The sequence below is a fragment of the Macaca nemestrina genome, chromosome 1 (assembly GCF_043159975.1).
Source record: "Macaca nemestrina isolate mMacNem1 chromosome 1, mMacNem.hap1, whole genome shotgun sequence".
Lineage (NCBI taxonomy): Eukaryota > Metazoa > Chordata > Mammalia > Primates > Cercopithecidae > Macaca > Macaca nemestrina.
Window position 1 is genome coordinate 221193598 of NC_092125.1, and position 14635 is coordinate 221208232.

The 14635-nt window shown below is 44.9% G+C and overlaps 1 protein-coding gene across 1 annotated transcript; it reads left to right on the plus strand.

The window, feature by feature from the left end:
- The first annotated feature begins 6216 nt into the window (after nucleotides 1–6216).
- On the plus strand, nucleotides 6217–11873 carry LOC105473186 (PRAME family member 17-like). Its single transcript, XM_024790144.2, has 4 exons — nucleotides 6217–6271; nucleotides 8886–9197; nucleotides 9590–10168; nucleotides 11297–11873. The coding sequence occupies exons 2-4, from the start codon at nucleotides 8911–8913 to the stop codon at nucleotides 11853–11855; spliced, it is 1425 nt and encodes a 474-aa protein (XP_024645912.2). The 5' UTR covers nucleotides 6217–6271; nucleotides 8886–8910; the 3' UTR covers nucleotides 11856–11873.
- Nucleotides 11874–14635: the final 2762 nt, after the last annotated feature.

Below are 14635 nucleotides of genomic sequence, written 5' to 3' on the forward strand. Positions count from 1 at the left end.
TGGCTGCCGAGGGTCCACCGTCTGGGGGAATCCTGATGAAATGGTGGCCGCCTGTAGAAGCTGAGTCCTATTGTGTGCCCTGGGTTCCTGCTTCCTCCCTGTTACCAGGAATGGAAGGTAAAATTAAAGGATGAAGAATTGCTGGGACTTAGGCTAGAAGGGAAATAGAAAAACAAGATGCAGTTATTAAACTTTTATTGTATGCTAAGGGAAATCAAAGATAAAAGTTAATTTTTATGCCGGGTGTGGTGGCTCACGCCTGTAATCCCAGCACTTTGGGAGGCTGAGACAGGCAGATCACCAGGTCAGGAGATTGAGACCATCCTGGCTAACACGGTGAAACCCCGTCTCTACTAAAAATACAAAAAAACTAGCAGGGCGTAGTGGCGGGCGCCTGTAGTCCCAACTACTAGGGAGGCTGAGGCAGGAGAATGGCGAGAACCCAGGAGGCGGAGCTTGCAGTGAGCCGAGATTGCACCACTGCACTGCAGCCTGGGCGACTGAGCAAGACTCTGTCTCAAAAAAAAAAAAAAAAAAAGAAAAAAAGAAAAGCCGGGCGCGGTGGCTCACGCCTGTAATCCCAGCACTTTGGGAGGCCGAGATGGGCAGATCACGAGGTCAGGAGATCAAGACCATCCTGGCTAACACTGTGAAACCACGTCTCTACTAAAAATACAAAAAATTAGCCGGACGTAGTGGCGGGCGCCTGTAGTCGCAGTTACTCGGAGACTGAGGCAGGAGAATGGCGTGAAACCGGGAGGCGGAACTTGCAGTGAGCCGAGCTTGCGCCACTGCACTCCAGCCTGGGCGACAGAGCGAGACTCCATCTCAAAAAAAAAAAAAAGAAAAAGAAAAAAGAAAAAAAAAAGTTCATATTTATTAAGTGCACCATCATTCAAAACACTGAGAATCCAACTGCTTTATTTCTTTTGAAAAACTCACTAAGAGTGGCTTAAACAGTGACCGTCTTTCCCACAGCACAGCACAGAAGAGGTAACCCGCATCTTCCAGGCCTTGGGGCACTGTTCTGTATTTTTTTTTTTTTTTTTTGGAGAGGATGTGGAGAAATAGGAACACTTTTACACTATTGGTGGGACTGTAAACTAGTTCAACCATTGTGGAAGACAGTGTGGCAGTTCCTGAAGGATCTAGAACTAGAAATACCATTTGACCCAGCCATCCTACTACTGGGTATACACCCAAAGGATTATAAATCATGCTGCTATAAAGACACATGCACACATATGTTTATTGAGGCACTATTCACAATAGCAAAGACGTGGAACCAACCCAAATGTCCATCAATAATAGACTGGATTAAGAAAATGTGGCACACATACACCATGGAATACTGTGCAGCCATAAAAAAGGATGAGTTCATGTCCTTTGTAGGGACATGAATGAAGCTGGAAACCATCATTCTGAGCAAACCATTAAAAGGACAGAAAATCAAACACTGCATGTTGTCACTCATGGGTTGGAACTGAACAATGAGAACACTCGAACACAGGGTGGGGAACATCACACACTGGGACATGGTGTGGGGTGGGGCAGAGGGGAGGGATGGCATTAGGAGATATACCTAATGTAAAAGACGAGTTAACGGGTGCAGCACACCAACATGGCACATGTATACATATGTTACAAACCTGCACATTGTGCACATGTACCCTAGAACTTAAAGTATAATAAAAAAAAACAAAGAGTACAGTGTCTATCTATGGAAAGGAGAGTGGAAGTGAATCATGGTAAAAAAAGGAAATATATATAGATATAGATATGAATAGATAGACATACACACATCTAGCTGCAAGAAAGAGGAATGTCATGGACCAATGATGACAGTGAGCCATGTAAAAAGGCTACAATTCTTGCGATTGTGTGTCCGTTTTCAGGATGGGTTGTAGGTTGCCTTTTCAGAAAGGCTGATGCTACAGTCATAGCAAATAAATGATTATAAAATGTGTTTCCTTTCTGGGGCATCTCTGGAGAAATCTCCAATGATACAAGAACTCATTTTACTAGGCAGGTGATCACATAGGTAAAATTTCACAGATCCAATGGCACTACCATTAACTTCATTATCCTTGGTATTCTACAAAGGTTGAGGGAACAAATGGTATCTTGAAACTAAAATTAGCTAAACTAACAAAGAAAATTGGATTATTATTATTATTTTTTTTTTTTGAGACAGAGTCTCTGTTGCTCAGGCTGGAGTACATTGGTGCTATGTCAGCTCACAACAACATCCGCCTCCCAGGTTCAAGAGATTCTCCTGCCTCAGCCTCCTGAGTAGCTGGGATTACAGGCGCATGCCACCCCACCCAGGCAATTTTTGTATTTTCAGCAGAAACGGGGTTTCACCGTGTTGGCCAGGCTGGTCTCAAACCCCTGATCTTGTGATCTGCCCACCTCAGCCTCCTAAAATGCTGGGATTACAGGCATGAGCCACAATGCCTGGCCTAATTTTTTTTTCTTTTCTCAAAAGATGGTGTCATAGTATTGGGTTCTATGCACTTAGGAGAGTGAGCCCATCTTTCAGTAACAATATGACTCAATACTGCAAGAATTTGATGCAGTATTTCAAAGACTATTTCCAGTAGATGAAGGAGGCTTTCAGTAATGTTTAGACCTTTGGGGCCCTAGTATTTGGAGACTGCATCCTTTAGAAAGGACACCAAGGGAAATCTGCCCATGAGCAGCATTGGATGGGTCCGTACCAGGTGACTTAAAATTAAGGATATCCAAGGAAAAGCCTTCCCTAGAAGCAGACATCATCACGTGGTAGACAGCTTTTCCAAGACAATGGAACAAGACTCCATTTGATCTTCTTCCATTCATTGAGTCTTGGTTTTGTTTTGTATTAACACAAAATGCTCAAACCTATATTTTATGTTGTTAGATACTTTCACCACTCAAAGCAAACACTTTCTAAAGTCTCCTGTTCAAAATGTAGCCACTCTCACTAACCAATGCAATTGCTGGCTATGGAGTCATTTAGATGAAAGGGAAGGCTCACGACTAAATAGTAGAACCTGCTCTCATATACAGTTGGGTAGCAACTGAGGATGCTAACTTCATGATAAGGTTTGTTATCCTTCCTTTGGAAGGTTGGTTAATATTTATAATTAAATGATTTGGCACTAAGAAGAAGCTATAGGTACAAATGGGTGGCCTATGACTATTATTGATTTCATTACTGGTAATTGATCTCTATGCCTAGAAAACATTAGTACAACTGCCTCTAGTCTAGATAGCGTCCCAGACTCCCCCTAGAATCAATCTCTTTGGTCTGACGTGCATTATGAAGGCTGGAATGCTATACACATCAACATAGACATAGAATCAGAACATGACCATGTTACCCTCTGCCATGTAATCAGACAACTTACTGAAACTTGATGTTGGTTCACTGGAAACTCTATTGACGAATAGAAAGCATCTATAACTCCGCTATATGAAATAAATAATAGTTTCATTTATTGGATGCATCAGTACTCAGGACATATTAGGAAAGAAACCTATTCATTCTTCAATGGAGATGGCATGCAAGGATTACTTTATAAAACTCATAGAAATAGTATTTCTACCTGCCTGAATTCAAACCATTACTATGCAACCTGGTGTCAGTGGAAGGTAAGGTTCTTGAGGTAGAAATAATTAAAGAAAGCTTCATTGGATGGAAATGTCAGGATTGACCTGGAAGACACACACTGGCAAAGTAGGTGTTTTCCAAAGTCTGTTACAAGTTGGAATACTTTTGTAAGAAAGGTTAAAAGAAGGGAATGGGACTCTTCCTATCATTTTGTTTTTGTAATTTTCTTTTGTTTTATTGAACTGGCAAGGCTCAAATAGAGTTGAGGTTTTGTTTTGTTTTTTCTATTGGAAGGTACAATGCAGAGGTTACAATCATTGGCTTTAGATTACAACATAACAGGCTAAAACATTTTCCTTGCAAGGAAACCAGCAAAACTTCATGATCAGAATCAAATCAGTGTCCTTCTCACTGTCAGTGGGTGAAGCCTTCATCAATACTTGTAGAATTTGAGGCACTCATGAACTCCCAGTCAAATTCTTTACTCAGGGACAGGATGTAAGGCAATCATAAGACCTTCCACAGGTGGTTAGTTTGGAAGACTGACCAATGTGACATGCAAGTTTTCACTGGCAATATGCAGGCGCAGATATGACAAGGAATAGTCATGACCTTCATATCACCTCAGCCATTGAGGAATGGGATCCTTTTGACCCATTCTCTCCATAAAACCAGGTTACTCACCTTCTGTGGCAACAAAATATATGGTCTACTTTACAGAGAAGGAGACTCTGAAAAAAAAATATGTTTATTATGAAATAAGCAAAGGGATGGGAATAGATGTGAGATTATTTGGGGAGATAAAGGAAGATGGAAAGTTTTGAAATGAAAAATAAGGAGGATTATATATATTGTTTTGAAAGACTCATCCTTAGTCATAAGGATCAAAACCAAAGGGGCATCAGTGCAATGTTGGATCGATTCCTCCTCCACCCACTCAGTAACCCCCAACATGTTTACCAAGTCTTGGTTCACTCCCAGGATCCCATTAAAAACCCAGCTCAACCCTGACCAGCCTCGGCCCTCACTTCCATTTGTAATTTTGACAAGACTTTATTACAGGACCATCAGGCTCCTATGCCTGCTGCAGAGTAGCTTACCAATATTCTGAGACAGCAGGGTTTGCAGCAGAGAGTTTAATGATCACAGGGTGTCTGAATGAGAAGCTAGGAGGAGATTCTTAAATTCATCTCCCCTAGAAGTACTGAGGGTTTCCAGTGGATCCTGGATAGCAAGGGGCTGGAAAGTTGGTGTAGTGGTAAGAGGGATGAAGTCATCAGGATGTAGAAACTGCATTCTTTGGTGAGTTGGTGCCTTGCAGGGCCCTTCAGATCAGCTGGCATCAGTAGTTTCACTGACAGCAGAACCTGAAGGGATATCTCAAATGAAAAAGTTAATGTTTTACAATGCTTAAATTGTTGTCTGCAGGGCAGTTAAGGGGAACATGTAATCTAAGGTCTACATGATCTTGGGACAGCAGGCTGCCAGCAACCATAAAGAAGCAGGTCAGAGAGCAAGCTGACCTCATGATGAATGCTGAATACGCAGCAAGCTTGGTTTATTTTTGTTTCTCCCCCTCCCTTCTTCATCGATCAAATTTATAAAGTTTATAGGTATGCTTTCAATTTCTTCCAGAGAAGACTTAACCTAAGCCCTGAGACTACTCATGCCCTCCATGGCACCTCTCTTCCACGAGAACGAGAGTATAATCTGCTACCTTAGGTGATACAAAACCTACAAGACCATTCGATACGTGGAGATTTTTATTTTGATATTGTAGGGACGACTCCTCTGTTTTTATAAAGCTTTTTGTAAGTATACAGCATTTTAATAATTTTGATGTGGTCAAAGATCTCCCAACAGCACTACTTTCAGATTTTATTTTTCTGTCTAATGTCCAGAACAGATCCAACCCTTCCCTGCCTCACACTCAGGACTATGAAGGTCACATATTAGTAAAAGTCCATCAGTGTTTGTGGAGTTCATGAATGAATGAATTCTTGTTTATTTTGTTTGTTTGTTTGTTTTGTTTTGTTTTGTTTTTTGACAGAGTCTCCCTCTGTCACCAAGACTGGAGAGCAATGGCACAATTTTGGCTCACTGAAACTATTGCCTACGGGGTTCAAGTGATTATCCTGCTTCGGCCTCCCAAGTAGCTGGGTTACAGGCACCTGCCATCATGCCCGGCTAATTTTTGAAGTTTTGTAGGTACAGGGTTTCTCTTCGTTGGCCTGGCTAGTCTTGAACACCTGAACTCAGGCGATCTACCTGCCTTGTCCTTCCAAAGAGTTGGGATTACAAGTGTGAGCCACCTCACCCAGCCTTGAATGAATGAATTCTTGACTTCCACCCTATCCCTAACACTGTCAATTTCTTGATTCATGAAATTAATATGGATATCTGGTATGAATGGATGTCTGATTCAATCCATTAATCTGGGGAGAGCCAAAAACTCAATCAGGATTATCTGGGTGGAGCTTCAGAAATGCAATCAGATATCACTTTTTGATTGGAAGCTAGCAGTGGATACGTGGAGGGGTGTGGGTGGGAGTTGTGATTAGAAAGGTCAATAAAAGCTTCTAAAGACCCAGAGGAGAGACCCAAAGTCTTCAAGCCTGGAGTTACAGCTTGGTTCTTCCTGAGGTCTGAGCACCCTGCAAACTCAGTCTAGATCTGGTAAGTGCCTAATTTCTGTAATGACACTCCCATCTGACCTACAGTCAGACGGACTGGGATGGTGACAGTGCAGCCTACGATGGCACAGAGATATATCCTGTCTTTTTTTTTTTTTTCATATGAACAACTAGAAGCTTTGAGTTTTTTCCTCCAAATACGGTTGTGTCTTTATTTCAAAAAATTGTGTGGTGCTTTGCATTATGTCATTTCAAACTTCTTGATGGGAGCAGTAACTCATGCCTATAACCCCAACAATTTGGGAGGCCAAGGTTGGAGGATCATTTCAGCCCAGGGGTTTGAGATCAGCCTAAGAAAAATGGCAAAAACCCATCTCTACAAAATGTTCTTTTTTGAGAGGGGGGATGGAGTCTTACTCTGTTGCCCAGACTGGAGAGCAGTGGCATCCTCTCAGCTCACTGCAACCTCTGCCTCCCAGGTTCAAGCAATTGTCATGCCTCAGCCTTCCTCCTGAGTAGCTGGTATTACAGCCATCTGCCACCATGCTCAGATAATTTTTGTATTTTTAGTAGAGGTGGGGTTTCACCATGTTGGCCAGGTTGGTCTCGAACTCCTGACCTCAAGTGATCCACCTGCCTCGGCCTCCCAAAGTGCTGGGATTACAGCCGTGAGCCACTAGTGCTCGGCCTCCACAAAATATCTGTATATTTTTTAATTAGCCAGGCATGGTGGCATGCATCTGTAGTCCCAGCTATTTGAGTGGCTTACGCGGGAGAATCACTTGAGCCCAGAAGATTGAGGCTGTGGTGAGCCATGCTCACACCACTGCTGTACTCCAGCCTGGGCAACCGAGTGAGACCCTGTCCAAAACAAACAAACAAAAAAACCCCAAAATCTTAACCAAAGAGGATCTTTGACCCTAATTTTAAATCAATCAGATCCTCATTGTAACTCTTCCACCCAAATGGCGACATGGGTGTGGGGGTGCATACCTTTAATCCCAGTTATGTGGAAGCCTGAAGCACGAGAATTGCTTGAATCTCTAAGGCAGAGGTTACAGTGAGTCGAGCTGGTGCCACTGCACTCCAGCTTGGGTAACAAAGTGAGACTCAGCTACCCCCACACCAAAAAATATTAAACTATACCACCCAGGTGATCATTGGGTACATGAAGATTTCTACTGTGTTTTCTTAGGGACTGTCATGTCTGTCTTTGTAAAACTGTTTCAACTCTGAAATATTTTGATACATTTGATGTGGCCAAGGATCTCTCAACAAAGATACTTTCAAGCTTTTTTCTTTCTGTCTAATGTCAGGAAGAGATTCAACCCTTCCCTATCTCACACTCAGGACTGTGAAGGACACATATTAGTAAAGCTCCATGTTTGTGGAGTCAATCAGTGAATGAGTCCTGGACTTCACCTTATCCCTAATTCTTTCACTTTCATGGATGAATATCTAATTCCATTGGTTAATCTGGAAGAAAGCCAAAAATCCAATCAGGATTAACTGGGTGGAGCTTAAGAAGTCTAATCAAATGTAGTTCTCTCTCTCTCTCTTTTCTTTGAATCTAGCCTGTTTCCCAGGCTGGAGTGCGGTGGTATAATAGCTCACAGCAACCTCTGCCTTCTGGGTTCAAGCGATCCTACTGCCTCAGTCTCCCTACTAGCTTGGACAATAGACACAGGCCACTGCCCCAGGCTAATCTTTGTAATTTTAGTAGAGGCAGGGTTTTACCATGTTGGCCAGGCTACTCTCGAGCTCCTGACCTCAGATGATCCACCTTCCTCTGCCTCCCAAAGGGCTGGATTACAGGTGTGAGTCACTGCACCCAGCCAAAGTGGTTCATTTTTTTTTTTTTTTTTTTTTTTTTTTGAGACGGAGTCTCGCTCTGTCGCCCAGGCTGGAGTGCAGTGGCCGGATCTCAGCTCACTGCAAGCTCCGCCTCCCGGGTTTACGCCATTCTCCTGCCTCAGCCTCCTGTGTAGCTGGGACTACAGGCGCCCGCCACCTCGCCCGGCTAGTTTTTTGTATTTTTTTAGTAGAGACGGAGTTTCACCGTGTTCGCCAGGATGGTCTCGATCTCCTGAAAAGTGGTTCATTTTTAAGATGTGTAAGATGTGTATTGGAAACATCTGTGTCTTGTGAATGATGCATAACACTGTCACATAGCTTTCAAAGCTTCTCACTGAAATTTTCAATAATGAGGCCGGGGCAGAGGCTCACGCTTGTAATCCCAGCACTTTGGGAGGCCAAGGCAGGTGGATTGCTTGAGTCTAGGAGTTCGAGACCAGCCTGGACAACATAGTGAAACCCACTGTCTTTACAAAAAGTCAAAAAATAAAATATTACCTGGGCATGAGATCTGAGCTTCAGAGATCCTCGGTAACATTTCCCGGTGTTATGAGTTTAGTGGAGCAGAGGCTAATAATTCATGGACTAAGAGTGATCTTGCTGACTCTTTAGAGGTTGGGACACATTCTTCTTGGTATCAGAAGGGTAGAACTGTATCTCTGTGGTCACTTATTGCAGAATGGAATTGGAATAAACTGAGAGCTCTTTCACACATGCTGGAGAAATGACTTTGGCCCTAGGAGAAGAGTGGGTTGCAGGGGATTGGCCTGAGAAACTTGCCTTTTTGCTGGATTTTCCTCTAGAGCTTTTCCTTGCAGATTTGTCAGAATGAGCCTCCAGTCCCCATCCAGACTTCTGGAGCTGGCAGGGCAGAGCCTGCTGAGGAACCGGTCCCTGACCATCTTCACCCTGGATGAGCTGCCCCGGGAGGTCTTCCCTCTGATGTTCATGGAGGCCTTCAGCATGAGACGCTGTGAGGCCCTGAAGCTGATGGTGCAGGCTTGGCCCTTCCTCCGCCTCCCTCTGGGATCCCTGATGAAGACACCTCATCTGGAGACCTTGCGAGCTGTGCTGAAGGGACTTGATACACTGCTGGCCCAGAAGGTTCGGCCCAGGTGAGGTGACTCAGGTGGCCTGGTGGGAAGGGCCCAGGCATCCAGGGAAGGGGACAGCTGGCTCAGGTGTGGCGGGGTTGGGGAACTAGGGTGGCTCAGAGGCTTCTGATGGTGCCCATGAGAGGCCTTGGCCATGGCCCAGCTCCTCTGGGAAAGGACTGCTTACCATGCAGGGTCCACCGAGGAAACAGGAACCTGCTTCCTCCCAGTGGAAGGTCAAGGTACTAGAAGTGGGTGCCAGGGAGAATCAAAGGGGGAACGGGATGGAGAAGAGACAGAAGTGGGAGCACTGAGGACAGAAGCAGCTGACTGATGTCCTGGATGTGGAGGGAAAGCTCAGGTCGGGGGTGGGTCCTTGCTCATTCTGAGCTTTTCCCCCATGTGACTCACAGGAGGTGGAAACTTCAAGTGCTGGATTTGCGGGATGTTGAGGAGAATTTCTGGACCATATGGTCTGGAGCCCGGGCCCTGTCCTGCTCCCCAGAGGCCATGAGTAAGAGGCAGACAGTGGAGGACTGTCCGAGGATGGGAGAGCGCCAGCCCTTGAAGGTGTTCATAGACCTCTGCCTAAAGGACGGTGCGCTGGATGAATGCCTGAGCTACCTCTGTGGGTGGGTCCACTACAGAAGCGGTCTCGTGCACCTGTGTTGTAGTAAGGTGCAGAATTACTCAATGCCCACTTCAAGTTTCAGAAATCTATTGGAAAGGATATACCCAGACAGTATGCAGGAGTTGGAAGTCAGGAGAAAGTGCTCTCTGAATCAAACAGGAAAGTTTGCCCCTTACCTGAGCCGGATGAGAAATCTTCGCAAACTCTTTTTAGCCTTCGGTTATGATGGTGAGTTATACGTGAGCGGCCTCCAGCAGTTCATTCCTGACTTGGACTCTCCATTCCTCTGCCTGTCCTACCCCCAGATGCTTTATATAAGAAAGGTCAGCAATATCAAAGAGCACCTGGAGCACCTGCTCAGGTAAGAAAGGATGGTGAGCTTTCTCTGCAGACCATACCACAGACTTTTGTTCTTTTTCACAGTAAACGCTAGTGGGCATCTACTGTGTGCCAGCCACTGGTGATGTCACAGGGAATGGGAGGCTAAAATATCAGTGCATTACGCTCTTCAGTGCTCTATATCCTGAAGTGGGTATCACAAGACCACTCAAACAAGGGCAAGGGGATGGCCTGGGGTAGATGCTACAGAGAGACATGGAGGGAGCTGGTTAGTTGGGGGTTCAGATCTAGTGAGGGTGCATTTGTGAATTCCTTGTTAGGAAGTGTGTTTAAAGTGAATATGATGGAAACGTATTCTTCATACAGAGGAGGGTATGAAAGAAGAGAAAGTGCGGCCGGGCGCGGTGTCTCACGCCTGTAATCCCAGCATTTTTGGAGGCCGAGGTGGGCAGATCACAAGGTTAGAAGTTCGAGACCAACCTGGCCTCGAGACCAGTGAATCCCCGTCTCTATTAAAAATAAAAAAAAAAAATTAGCCGGGCATGGTGATGGGCACCAGTAATCCCAGCTACTTGGGAGGCTGAGGCAAGGGAAGCAGAGGTTGCAGTGAGCTGAGATTGTGCCACTGCACTTCAGCCCAGGTTACAGTGTGAGACCTTGTCTCAAAAAAAAAAAAGAAGGGAAAGTGCATCAAACCTGTGCATTTCACAGTAGAAACTCTGTCCTCAGAAGCTTAGTAAACACCAATGATCCTGTCTCTAAATCGCTGTCTGTAAAATGTTGTTTAGAACCCCAGGAGAGGTAATTGATATGGGAAATGCATGCTTCTGGGATGGAGGGTGAGGGAGTAGGCCTCAGAATGGTATCAATCACACAAGCAAGGGTGAAAGGACTGAGCCTAAAGTGGAGCTGCCCCTGAATGATCTGAGTCTTCATCAGGCAGCACCTTGCATGCGGACCATCATCTGATGATGGGAACAAACTTGTGTTTGGGTGAAACAGGCTTCCCCATTGCAGGTTACCATAACACCTGTGTTGTAGTAAGGTGCAGAATTGCTCAATGCCCACTTCAAGTTTACCGTTGACATTATTTCCCACCCCCTCCGCTAACTGGCACCATTGCCCATAACTAACTTCTTGCTCTCCCTAGGTGTCTCAAGAACCCCTTGGAGGCCTTTACATTCTGTCATGCTTACCTAACTGATCGGGATATGGAGTGTCTGTCTCAGTACCCAAGCCTCAGTCAGCTAAAGGAGCTGCGTCTGATTCATATCCTAATGTGGACCACCAATCTTGAGCCCCTTGGAGCTCTGCTAGAGAAAGCTGCTGCTACTCTCAAGAGCCTCGTCTTAGAGGACTGTCGGATCCAGGACTCCCAACTCAGGGTCCTCCTGCCTGCCCTGAGCCGCTGCTCCCAGCTCACCACCTTCTACTTTCGTGGAAATGAGACCTCCGCAAATGCTCTGAAAGACCTGCTGCGTCACACAGGCGGGCTGAGCAAGTTAGGCCTGGAGTTGTATCCTGCCCCTCTGGAGAGTCTTGACAACAGGGGTCACGTCAATTGGGAGATCCTTGCCCCAATTCGGGCTGAGCTGATGCGGACGCTCAGGGAAGTCAGGCAGCCCAAGAGGATCTTTTTTGGTCCCGTTCCCTGCCCTTCCTGTGGCTCATGGCCATCTGAGACAGTGGACTTCCATCTTTGCTCCTAGGGAAGAGCTGGTTAGTGGAATGGATAAGCTTTCTTCTGGACCCTTGGACACTGAAATCTAGGACATAGGTGCTTTTTTTTTTTTTTTTTTGGATGGAATTTTTCTCTCTCCTCAGGCTGAATTACAGTGGCACAATCTCATCTCACTGCAACCTCCACCTCCCAGGTTCAAGTGATTCTCCTGCCTCAGTCTCCCTAGTAGCTGGTGTTACTGGCGTGTGCCACCATGCCCATCCAATTTTTGTATTTTTAGTAGATGCGGACGCTCAGGGAAGTTAGGCAGCCCAAGAGGATCTTTTTTGCTCCCGTTCCCTGCCCTTCTTGTGGCTCATGGCCATCTGAGAAAGTGGACTTCCATCTTTGCTCCTAGGGAAGGCCTGATTAGTGGGATGGATACGCTTTCTTCTGGACACTTAGGAACCAAAATATTGTACATGGGTGCATTTTTTAATTTCAATTTTATTTTTTATATATTATTTTATTTTATTTTTTGAGACAGAGTCTCACTCTGTCCCTCAGGATGAAGTGCAGTGGCACAATCTCAGCTCACTGCAAACTCCACCTCCTGGGTTCAAGTGATTCTCCTGCCTCAGCCTCCCAAGTAGCTGGTGTTATGGGTGTGCGCCCCCATGCCCGGCTAATTTTTGTATTTTTAGTAGAGACAGGGTTTCACGATGTTGGCGGAGGCTGGTCTCCAACTCCTGACCTCAAGTGATCTAACTGCCTTGGCCTTCCACAGTGCCTGGTTTACCGATGTGAGCAGCCAGGCCCGGTCAGGCACTTCTTAAAGGAAGCACATAGCCATGTGTTTCAGGCAAGTGCTCACTGTGAGATTGTGAGTGGAAAAACAAAGGCGACTCAGCCGGGGGCAGGACTGGGTGAAAACACTGACTTGGCATCGATGAGGCCTTTAGGGACCTGTTTCCTAGACTCAGAAATGGAACCTGAAGTTCTAGAGTGATGCAGGAGTTACCCCTGCAAGGATGGTTATTTAAAAATGTCATAAATAAATGGAACATGAATGGAAACTTTCTGGTGTCTTCCATGATTGATCAACCTGTTTTAGACATTTATACATCAGAATTCTCTAGAAATCTGCTTCCTGGGTTCAAGCAATTATCCTGCCTCAGCCTCCCGAGTAACTGGGACTACAGGGACCCGCCATCACGCCTGTCTAATTTTTGTATTTTTAGTAGAAAGGGGCTTTCACCATGTCGGCCAGGCTGGTCTCAAACTCCTGATGTCAGGTAAACCACCCGCCTCAGCTGCCCAAAGTGCTGGGATTCTAGACATGAGCCACTGCACCTGGCCTGATATTCTGATACAAGCATAAAATGTGTAATGTTCAAATCATGGTAATGGGGATATCCAACATCTCAAGAATTTATCATTTCTTCGTGCTAGCAATATTCCAATTCCACTGCTTTAATTTTCTAGAAATTTACAATAAACTATTGTCAACGTCAGTTGCCCTATTGTGCTACTGAACCCTAGATCTTATTCCTATCTGTGTTTTTGTTCCCGTTAACCATCCCCTTCTTACTCTCCATTTCCCATCACCCTTCCTAGCTTCTGATAACCGTCATTTTACTATTTATAAGTTTCATGGCTTTTAATTCCCAAATATGAGTGAGAACATGCCATGTTTGTCTTTCTGTATCTGGCTTACTTCACTTACCATGCCCTCCAGTTTCATCCATGTTGTTGCAGATGACAGGATTTCATTCATGTTTATGGCTATTGTGTATATTTACCACATTTTCTTGATCCATTCATCTGTTGGTGGACACGTATCCACTATTGTGGATAGTGCTGCAATAAATAGGGGAGTGCAGGCCAGGTGTAGTGGCTCACGCCTGTAATCCCAGAATTTTGGGAGGTTGAGGCAAGTGGATTACTTGAGGCCAGGAGTTCGAGACCAGATTGACCAACATGGTAGTGTAGATATCTCCTGGATATATTATATATATATATATATACACATATATATATACACACACACACACACACACACACACACACATACACACATACACACACACACACACACACATATATACACATATATACATATATATCCAGCAGTGGGATTTATGGTTCATATGATAATCCTATTTTTATTTTTTGGAGGAAACTCCATACTGTTTTCCATACTAGCTGTACTAATTTACACAACTACCAATGGTGTACCAGGGTTCTCATTTCTCCACATCCTCCCTAGCACCCATTATTTTCTATTGGTTTTTAATTTTTAGTTTTTCAGAGACAGGGTTTTGCAATGCTGCCCAGGTTGGTTTTGAACTTCTGGCCTCAAGTGATCCTCCCACCTCAGACTCTCAAAGTGCTGGGATTACAGGTGTGAGTCACTGCACCTGATCTACTGAGTAAATTCGAATCCTCGCAGGAGGCTGTGACTCTGGGTTACCTGGTTTGTATCAGTTGACACACATGTATTAGGACCTGGGAAAGCCTAAAAATGAACGACTACAGCAAGGTGGAAAAAGCCTGAAGAAAGTATTATTATCCCCTCAAGATCTACTTCCAGGGATGACCCAAAAGATGCAGCAATTCCCACTGCCTTCCCACGAAAGATTGACTGGTCCATTGTTATTTATTTATTTATTTATTTATTTATTTATTTATTTATTTATTTTTCTGAGACAGGACCTCCCTCTGTCACCTGGGCTGGAGTGCAGTGGTGCATCATAGTCCACTGCATCCTCAGCCTCCTGGGCTCCAGCAATCCTCCCACCTCAGCCTCCTAAGTAGCTGAGACCACAG

Coding starts and splice junctions, on each gene's coding strand:
- LOC105473186 (XM_024790144.2), top strand. CDS start 8,911: ATGAGCCTCCAGTCCCCATCCAGACTTCTGGAGCTGGCAGGGCAGAGC. Junction 9,198..9,589: donor GCCCAGAAGGTTCGGCCCAG/GTGAGGTGACTC, acceptor TGTGACTCACAG/GAGGTGGAAACTTCAAGTGC. Junction 10,169..11,296: donor CACCTGGAGCACCTGCTCAG/GTAAGAAAGGAT, acceptor TGCTCTCCCTAG/GTGTCTCAAGAACCCCTTGG.